Below are 9100 nucleotides of genomic sequence, written 5' to 3' on the forward strand. Positions count from 1 at the left end.
ATCCAGGTCAAAACAAATAAATAAGCACAGCTCACCTGCATCAGGGCAACAAAATCCCTTACCAGTTGCTACAGCTATACAGTGGTACACCTATCAAAGAAATTAATCTACCAGGTTTCCCACATGTAATTTCTGAACAAACTAATCTACTGCTTCTCATCCCCTTCCTTTTTTTTTCTGTTAGGATTTTCGATCATCTCCTTGCTGACATTGATGCTGCAGGCAAGTCGAACATCTCCTTGCTTGACTTATTGATGCTACAAGCAATAGATCTGTGAGAAGAATTTGCAATAGCATCCGCAAAAAAAAATGCAATAGCAGTAGGGAAAAGGAGGAAATCATAAAACCATGAGATTAATTACAAATTCTCTCACAAACTGTGCATAAATTATATATGTCTACCTGTAAGTAAATTCACAAGCAACTGAAACGTGATAAACCAACATCTAAACTTCCAATAGATCACCGAATTAGCAAAAGCCTCCTTCCCTGCAGCAATCAATTCCACGGGGAAGAGGAGAAGCACACAAGCAACAGTTTTATTATTATACGTAGTCACACCAGATTACCTGATAGATTTTTTTTTTTGCTACTCCTGAATACTTGATACACAGAGGCTGATGAACTCAAGAAGACATCAAGAAAATTTGAGACAATCCAGTCCAGTGCCAGGATTACATCGCTTCGTTTGTATGACAAACAACAGAAATATCAAGCCCCAATACATATGTATAAGCGCCAAAGGAAATTATCGTCGTGCCATACCGACAGAACAATCAGACGAAATTATCGTCGTGGGAGGAGTCCCGGTGGTCATCGGAGAGGGGCACGTTGACCTTCTCGCACTCGTCAATCCACTCGCTGTAGACGTCGATGGGCTCCGTGAGCTCGTGCGCCTTGGTGGAGTAGCTCTCCTTGCAGACATGGCAGGCGACCTCTGCGATCCTGAGCTTGAGGTCGATGGTGCAGTCGACGCTGTCGGCGTGGTTGCAGAAGGGGCAGGAGAAGGTCGTCGCCAGCTTCTGCACCTTCTTCTTCGGCTCCATCTTCGACCTCACCGACGCCTTCCTCTTCCCCATGGATGGTGAATCGGGATCTCTCTGCTCTGCTCTCTGGCGGCGGCTGGTGGCTAGAGTAAGCAGTGAGGAATGAAGCTAGCTAGGGATTGTTAGAGACTTGAGAACTGAGACGAGAGGAGGAGAATGGCGGCGAGGGTTTGTGATGCGTGGAGCGGCAGGATTTCCTGGGTTTATATTGATGGGGTTCTCGTCCATTCTAGGATGCATTTGATGTAGCCGTGTCCGCCGAATTGAGTTGAGTTTCTTGCCTGTTTCTTCTTCCCCGCGCGGTTGGTGGTTTTTTTTTCGGGGGTAACCCCTTTGGCAGTTGCCGCCTTGGCGGGAGTCGGGACGGCGCGGCTTCTTTTTCTTTTTTGTTTGGGCCTTGGCAGGACGGCTACTTTGGGAGATGGCAAAGCGTCGGAAGAGGCCCATAAACATTGAGCCTTGATTCTGGTGCAGGCGCAACGTGCAGGTGCCACATATCGCTGCCCCTTTACTTTACTGCTCGTCACCATCTTCACCTTTTTTTCTGCGACAGATAAAATACGAATCCTTGAAGCGGATTTTTCCCCCTTGATTCATGCTTCAAAATTAGATTTAAAATGTCGTTGTGACTTGTGACATGGTTTCGTCCGGAGAGAAGTATTTAGAACACTAGAACACACATTGCTTGAATGACCATTTTCTTGAAACTTTTATTCAAACCTCTCGCTACGATACAACAAGTTTTCGAATCGATCGATCCACTGACCGATCCTACAGTCGTCCTACACCTGCTTGTCCATACATACATACATATCAGCTAGCCTAGGATCGGGGGATCACAGTAGGGTCCCCTGAGCCATCCTTCAGCAATGATCCTATTCGCCGCCTCCGTCGGGTGGACGCCGTCCCAGCTCAGCCGCGCCGCCGGGTCCCGGCACGCCGTAGTAGCCCCCTCCATGCCACACCTATCCGCCACATCAAAGTTATACCTCCCTCCGCCCGCCCCACAGCACGCCTGCAGAGGATCGCTAAACCCTGAAGCACCCAACAACAACACATGCATCCAGCTTCAGTTCGGTTAATTTTCCTAAACAGGAGATAGACAACGACAATAAGGGGATTGATTGATTAGATTGATTATACGTACCGAAGCGTCGGGGCTGCTGGACCATCTGGTACACGAGGGAGTAGTAATCCGCGTACATGATCCTGGTGGTTGAGCTGTTTTCGTGCTTGGATTGGAGGGCTTGGAGACGTTCCCGGAGCATGGAGTTGTGGTACTCGGTCAGTTTGTTGTATGGCTTCAGGCAGCCGGCGTCGTCGATGTCGGCTTTGCCGGAGGAACTGGCGTAGAGCGACAGGAAGATCGGGAGGCAGCCCGTGGGGAAGATGCCCGGGACTACGATGTGGACGGCGCCGAGTTCGATCAGTTTCTTCACAAGATCATGATCCGGCAGTTAATTAATTAGAATTTGCAATTAAATTAAGCAGCTAATTAAATTAGGCAGGATGATCAGTACGTAGTTAGAACAATGATCACCTCGACACCATCGATGATGGCATCAACGATCTTGACGGTGTAGTTCATCCCTTGCTCCGGTTTCAACCCAAGCTCAAGGAACAGGATGTTGTAGTCGTTCCCTCCGAATCCACCGAACACAAACAAAGAATTGCTCAGGAATTCTTTGCAACCTGCACGCGTCAAAGTGTTAAGTACAATTTTTTCCATTTTGGGGGGCAGATTCAATAGAGGAACTAGTTAATGCGTAAGACAAGAAGTAGACTTTGGTCTGTGCCACATATGGAAGGCATCAGCTGCTGGAACCACTGGATCTGAGCGTGCAGGGAGCCGTGGTTCCACACCGGGTCATGGATGCCCAGGGAGTTGTAGAAGGAGAAGTCCATGGCCGTGCTGCCGGTGATGGCCATGTTTCCGCCGCGCCGGAAATCTACACCTTTGGATTTGGATGGCGGGAGTAGTGGCAGACCAAGTGCTTGTGCTGAAATCATGCATCACCAAATTAAAAAAAAGTGTATAGTGATTAAAATAAAATGTATACATATGGTTGAAAAGAGTACTTGGTTGAAAAAGGGCATACGATAGCACTAGACCACTAGTTGCTTTATTTTCTCAGTAACCAGAAGAAATAATTTTCTAGGCATCGTGAGAAAAAATCTAATAATGCATAGGAAGATGTTTGTCTATACCAAAATTTGCATAGTATTTCGCACTAAGCATACGAAGAGTACTCCACCTAGTGGGAAAAAAATCGTGTTTTCCAGAATGTAAATCTGTCGATTTTATGCATTTTCAATAGAAAGGTTTTAAACATTGGCTAGTAGAGATAAACAACCTAAGCATGCTCATAGTCAAAATAACATAAATCATAGTACATTTAAAGAACACAAAATATGCTCATAATCAAAATCATATCAGTGCGCTTGCATAGTTTCAAAACATGCATGTCCGAAACGACACATGATAATCGAAATAGCGATGCAAGCGAGATCCCATGTATACCCGGCTTCTCGCTAGACAAACTTTCAAATCTTCAAGTTAAATTTTGAACAAAAAATTTGGACTAGCAAATCAATTAAGCAGGATAAGCGGAACCGAACTTGCATATTAAATTGTTTGAGGCCTTGCACCTGAACAGAACATATTCGATCATATGTCACTTAGTTTAACAAGCCCATATGTACTCCAAATATACTTTTGCTAATATTCTTAGCTGCTTGAAAATTTCTAAGGCCCCTGCCTCCCAAAATTGCGCACCAGTAAACCTAATAAAATTTCTTTATTCCAAAGTGCAATACCTACTTTAATAAAATGTTGAAAACTTTTAGCTACTTCCTCCGATACATAAAAAGTGTCGCCTATTTATTACAAAATTTCTACTAATTTAGTACAAAATGGGCGACACATTTTATGGATCGTAGGGGTAGTTTTTAGGTCAGGTCGTATATATGAAGTTACAAGACTTTCCTACCCGAACCAATGAATATATGGAGTAACTTAAGAGACGATGGTAGTTAGATATTAAACTAAAACATAGAAATATGAGTGAGATTTACACACTAAAAATTGACCAAACACAAAAAAAACATGTCTGCTAATTTCACGGAAACAAAACATATGTACCGATGAAATCGAGGGCGATGCGACCGTTGCACCAGCGGCAAGCCGGCTTCCCGAAGTAGGTCATGCCGTACGGCGGGTGGGTGCAGGTGAGCACGTCGAGCTCCGTCTTGTTGGTGCTCGCGGCGCAAATGTTGCCCGTCTCCGCCATCGAGTCGCCGAAGGCGAACATGGCATTGTATCTCAGCTCCGCCGCCGCCGCCATCGTCGTCGACCGCATGGCAGCGCCGCCGCCAATCACTGCGGTCAGCTGGACGATGACTACCAAGAAATTAGCTACCATGAGCAGCCATGAGCCTCCAGTGTAGAAGCTTGGGAACTTGATCATGGCCTTGCCGGCTAGCTCTCGATTGAGCACCTGAAAAAATGTTTCACCTTGGTCTTTGGATGTATGGCTACGCTCAGCTTGATGGTGATCTAATGGCCGCGAAGATGGCCTATATAGAGAGAGGGGGGTGGCCCGTTACGTACGTACTGCATGGTGGTAACTGCTCGATCAGGTAATTAATGAACATTTGACCATCGCCTGAGGGTAGTTAGATGTACTTACTCCTACTTGGGTTCAACATATTTTTCTCAACTACTATACTGCCAGTACATACTCTGCTTTTCCCACCATGTTAATGGAGGTCGTGGTATCTGGAGGAGAGGGCTCCTCATCGCGAACCAGTGAATTGAGCAGTGATTTTTCCTGCAAACCGAACAATTAGGTAGATGTAGCCGAGTACTCCCTCGGTTTCTAAATACTTGTCGTGGTTTTAGTAATCATGTGTAGCTAGCTGAGTAATTATGATATCGATGGGTCCACCATGTGTGATGTGTCGTCCAAAGTTGCACGACATGAGAAGTAGGCAAAAGTTCAGTTCTGTTGTGGCTACATATGCATCTTAATTCTGTTGGAGCATGAGATCGTAGCATTGCATGCGTGACAGTTTTGAGTCTGTAATTGTAGCAGTAGTGGTTGTACTGTGCTAGTGTGCAGTTGAGTCATTGATGTACGTGTATATAAACCTCATTGAGCAATACAATCAAGTGTGTTGCTTCTTTCAGTTTCTCTACATGGTATCAGAGCTAAGAGGTTTCGAGTTCGAGACCCGGTTGCCGCAATTAAATTGCAGCGCATTTTCGATCCACATTTAGACCTGCGGGAGCCACATGTGAGGGGGAGTGTTGAAGTATAAGTGGATTGCCTAGCCCCTTCCATCAGATCGGTCTTTTGGTTGCGTTGGCTAGCGTATGAAATTCTTGGGTTTTCCGCCACAAACTGTGAGGATGGTTCTCTCGAACGCTACAAGGCCCGCTGGGTCGTCCGGGGCTTTCACCAGCGCCCGGGCATTGACTACGACGAGACATACTGCCCCATCGTCAAGCCGGCGACCATCCGTACTGTCCTGACGCTGGCTGCCTCGCGCCAGTGGCCAGTGCACCAGATGAATGTGCGCAACGCCTTCCTGCACGGTGTACTGCAGGCAAGCCGAACCACGTCTGCCGCCTCGACAAATCTTTATATGGACTGAAGCAGGCGCCTCGAGCATGGTTCCAGCGGTTCGCTGCCTTCGTCCGCTCCATCGGCTTCGTCTCCTCGTGTGCAGACAGCTCCCTGTTCATCCTCAGGCGGAGCAACGACACCTGCTTCCTTCTACTGTACGTCGACGACATCGTCATCACGGCTTCGTCAACTACGTTCCTGCAGCAAGTGAGCCGCGAGCTTCACGCCGAGTTCGCCATGAAGGATCTCGGCGCCCTGCACTACTTCCTCGGCATGCAGGTCACACGCACCCCTCGAGGCTTCTTCCTGTGCCAACAGGGGTACACCGACGATGTTCTGGACCGCCTCGGCATGAAGCACTGCAAGGCCGCGTCTACGCCGGTCGACATGCATGGCAAGTTGCCGGCCGCCGGCGCACCACTGGAGGACCCATTGGAGAGTACCGCAGTTTGGTTGGGGAGCTCCAGTACCTCACCATGACGCGTCCCGACCTCGCCTGTCCTGTCCAACAGGCGTGCCTTCACATGCACAACCCGCAGGACGAACACCTGGCGCTGGTGAAGCGCATCCTGCGCTATGTTCGTGGTACGACTACGCTCGGTTTCCAGCTGCTCGCCTCACCGTCCACCGAGGTGATCGCGTACTCGGATGCCGACTGGGCAGGCTGTCCAGACACCAGGCGTTCTACTTCTGGCTACTGCGTCTACATCGGCGATTCCCTCATCTCTTGGTCGTCGAAACGCCAACCAACAGTATCCCGGTCAAGCGCCGAGGCGGAGTATCGGGCAGTGGCCAATGCTGTAGCCGAATGCTGCTGGCTCAAGCAGCTTCTGGGCGAGCTGGACTGCGTATTTCTGAAGGCAACCGTGGTATATTGCGACAATGTGTCAGCAGTGTACATGTCGGCACCATCGCCAGACAAAACACATCGAGCTCGACATTCATTTTGTAAGAGAGAAGGTTGCGCTCGGTGCTCTTCGAGTTCTACACGTACCAACAGATCAGCAATTCGCTGACGTGATGACCAAAGGACTGCCCACAGCTACATTTCAGAGATTTCGATCCGTCTAGGCGTTTGTTCTTTACACGTTGGGACTGAGGCGGAGTGTTGGAGCATGAGATCGTAGCATTGCATATATGCGCTGACAGTTTTGAGTCTTTAATCGTAGCAGTAGTGGTTGTAGTGGGCTAGTGTGCAGTTGAGTCATTGATGTGCGTGTATATAAATCTCATTGAACAATACAATCAAGTGTGTTGCGTCTTTCAGTTTCTCTACAAATTCGATGGTGCAGATGCATGCTTCGCCTTGGCACCACGTACGTACGGCGCCGGCGCATAGCATATATCATGAAAAGGGATAGTGAACTATATCTAACTTCACTCCAACAGACTGTGTTCTGCTCATAATTACCATCCCCAACAAACAATGATGCGAAACCAGCTAGGAGTTAATTATCAGCATGCAGTGAAGTACAACGAGACAAGGTAGGTTCCTGTTTGAGCAGTATCAGTCTCTTTCAAATTCTTGTCGTCCATTGCGTGTTGCATTAGCATATGTACTATCCGCAAAAAATACTCATCCGTTCCTGTTTGAGCAGTATCAGTCTCTTTCAAATTCTTGTCGGCGTGTTGCATTAGCATATGTACTATCCGGAAAAAATACTCCTCCGTCTATAAATTAGTGACTTGAATCTATATAAGAATCTATATAAATCCAAGTCACTAATTTCCAGACAGATGAAGTATTAGCATACGTACATATATACCGGCGCGAGTTTTTTATTTTTGCCAAATATACTACCAATGAAATGCATATATTCATGTCGGAAACAATTTCATAGAGAACCTAACATGAGCTCAATCGAAGCTTTGTATTTAGTCTCATTTGGTATTTTGGTGATTGTCTCTACTTTTTATTAGGTCAAGTTATGAAGAGAGTGGAACCCGCCTTAAACCTGTACGACGCCTAACGTAAGCTTTAATTCTTGTACGATCTTGCTCTTAATCAATGACGATGAAAAACAGCAAGATTGTTATACGAAGTTGTGCACATCATATGAATAAACATCATTCAATCTCAATCCGATGGCTCGATACTTCTGTGACTGGTGTGTCTGAAGTGGATTATAAAGATCTTGTTATTGTTGCATGCTTAATTATGTAATTACATCAAATAAAGAACTTCTGAAGATTCGTCGGACATGGTTGGGTACAATTATTGAGATGTCTATTGGCCGGCTTAGGTACAATTATTAAGAGCTAGCGGTTGTGATATGTTACTGTCCGCTCATAAATTGGATTCGGTATAGTTATTAAGAGCTAATCGTTGTGTCCTCTAATGAAAAGATGATCCACTGTAGAGACATGTACTTTTTATTATTCCTTTTAACAAAGACTGTCCGCCGCCCATCTTTTTATGATGATCAATCCATAAAATTCATAGTAACAAAGTTAATATGAAAATTACCCTGACTTGCTCCCTCCATTCAATAGAATAAAACATATCGTGTTTTTACCCGCAAAAAAAAAACATGTCATGTTTTGTGAAGACAAGCCTATGACTATCAACGAGTACTTCTAAGAGCAAGAATAATGGTGGGTTATAAGCTGGCTACAAGCATTAAAATATTATTTGAATGCTTAGTTGGAGGAAAGAGAAAAGGAGACAGAAGAGAAATGGATTGTTAACTAGTAACCAGCTGCAACACGTGCTCCTAGGCACCCCGTGAGACTGTAATGTGGGCTCACTATTAATAAAGTAGTGTTTTTTATAGCCAACTTATTATACATGCTAGATATTATACTACTTAAAGATGACATGGCAATGCTTACGGCCAGCAGCGGGCTATAGCTATTAATTTTGCTCTAAAAACAAATTTACGGGTAATACCAATTTCATGTCGCATGGGCACTGAGATCTATAAAGTTTTCATTCTTGGGAGAATAAAGACATTCAACCTCAATGCCTAATATTGCCATGTGGTTACTGAAATTTATTTCTGAATAATTTGGTTGAAAGTGCTAATTGTTCGAGCAGGCCCATTTGTTACGCTCTCGATTGGCCATGGCCGTGTGGCGCGACCGCGGATCAAATAACCGCCTGGACCGATTAGCATGGGCCGGCAGATTGCAACGTGCGGTGAGACGAGGCCCACCATCTGGGAACCCAGTGGCTCGCTCGGGTAGACAGTGCTGTTGATCCGGTGGGCCGTAAGTGCTATATCGGCCTTGTCCTTGTACGAAAAGGAACAAATGAAGTAAATTTCATAAACCACATTTTTTGTGGCAATGGTCTCATAAAACTACAGTTGTTGCTAACAGTCTCACAAAATCAAAAGTCTTGGGACAGGAAGTCTCAAAAAACCCTAATCTCGATGATTAGACGGCTTGATGGTGTTTCTGATGACCCAGGCCCACAACGCGGCA

At 46.0% G+C, this 9100-nt stretch overlaps 3 protein-coding genes across 4 annotated transcripts; 1 reads left to right on the top strand and 2 right to left on the bottom strand.

Annotated features, from left to right (window-relative positions):
* Positions 1-118: 118 nt before the first annotated feature.
* On the bottom strand, positions 119-1079 carry LOC100834870 (transcription elongation factor 1 homolog). 2 transcript variants are annotated; one of them, XR_002962120.1, is made up of 2 exons: positions 570-1079; positions 119-257 (listed from the first exon to the last, which is right to left on the bottom strand). XR_002962120.1 is itself a non-coding variant. In XM_003561037.2 (2 exons), the coding sequence occupies exon 1, from the start codon at positions 1077-1079 to the stop codon at positions 777-779; it is 303 nt and encodes a 100-aa protein (XP_003561085.1). In that variant the 3' UTR covers positions 312-682; positions 766-776. The 2 variants fall into 2 exon arrangements, 1 of the variants encoding a protein (XP_003561085.1); XM_003561037.2 differs by lacking the exon at positions 119-257 and having other exon boundaries at positions 312-682; positions 766-1079.
* Positions 1080-1727: 648 nt separating this feature from the next.
* Positions 1728-4601, bottom strand: LOC100833049 (GDSL esterase/lipase At5g45910). The gene is made up of 5 exons (XM_003564258.4): positions 4189-4601; positions 2831-3046; positions 2587-2738; positions 2194-2479; positions 1728-2081 (listed from the first exon to the last, which is right to left on the bottom strand). The coding sequence occupies exons 1-5, from the start codon at positions 4511-4513 to the stop codon at positions 1864-1866; spliced, it is 1197 nt and encodes a 398-aa protein (XP_003564306.1). The 5' UTR covers positions 4514-4601; the 3' UTR covers positions 1728-1863.
* Positions 4602-6150: 1549 nt separating this feature from the next.
* On the top strand, positions 6151-7013 carry LOC106865676 (uncharacterized mitochondrial protein AtMg00810-like). The gene is made up of 2 exons (XM_014896268.1): positions 6151-6543; positions 6942-7013. The coding sequence occupies exons 1-2, from the start codon at positions 6151-6153 to the stop codon at positions 7011-7013; spliced, it is 465 nt and encodes a 154-aa protein (XP_014751754.1).
* Positions 7014-9100: the final 2087 nt, after the last annotated feature.

This window comes from Brachypodium distachyon, chromosome 1 (genome assembly GCF_000005505.3).
Source record: "Brachypodium distachyon strain Bd21 chromosome 1, Brachypodium_distachyon_v3.0, whole genome shotgun sequence".
In the NCBI taxonomy this organism is placed as follows: Eukaryota; Viridiplantae; Streptophyta; class Magnoliopsida; order Poales; family Poaceae; genus Brachypodium; species Brachypodium distachyon.

What these genes read in the sequence shown, in the direction of transcription:
- LOC100834870 (XM_003561037.2), bottom strand. Translation starts at nt 1,079, where the DNA reads ATGGGGAAGAGGAAGGCGTCGGTGAGGTCGAAGATGGAGCCGAAGAAG.
- LOC100833049 (XM_003564258.4), bottom strand. Translation starts at nt 4,513, where the DNA reads ATGATCAAGTTCCCAAGCTTCTACACTGGAGGCTCATGGCTGCTCATG. An exon ending in CATCGCCCTCGATTTCATCG is followed by an intron (nt 3,047 to 4,188) that starts GTACATATGTTT and finishes GCATGATTTCAG; the next exon opens with CACAAGCACTTGGTCTGCCA. An exon ending in CATATGTGGCACAGACCAAA is followed by an intron (nt 2,739 to 2,830) that starts GTCTACTTCTTG and finishes TGACGCGTGCAG; the next exon opens with GTTGCAAAGAATTCCTGAGC.
- LOC106865676 (XM_014896268.1), top strand. Translation starts at nt 6,151, where the DNA reads ATGACGCGTCCCGACCTCGCCTGTCCTGTCCAACAGGCGTGCCTTCAC. An exon ending in TATTTCTGAAGGCAACCGTG is followed by an intron (nt 6,544 to 6,941) that starts GTATATTGCGAC and finishes TGCGTCTTTCAG; the next exon opens with TTTCTCTACAAATTCGATGG.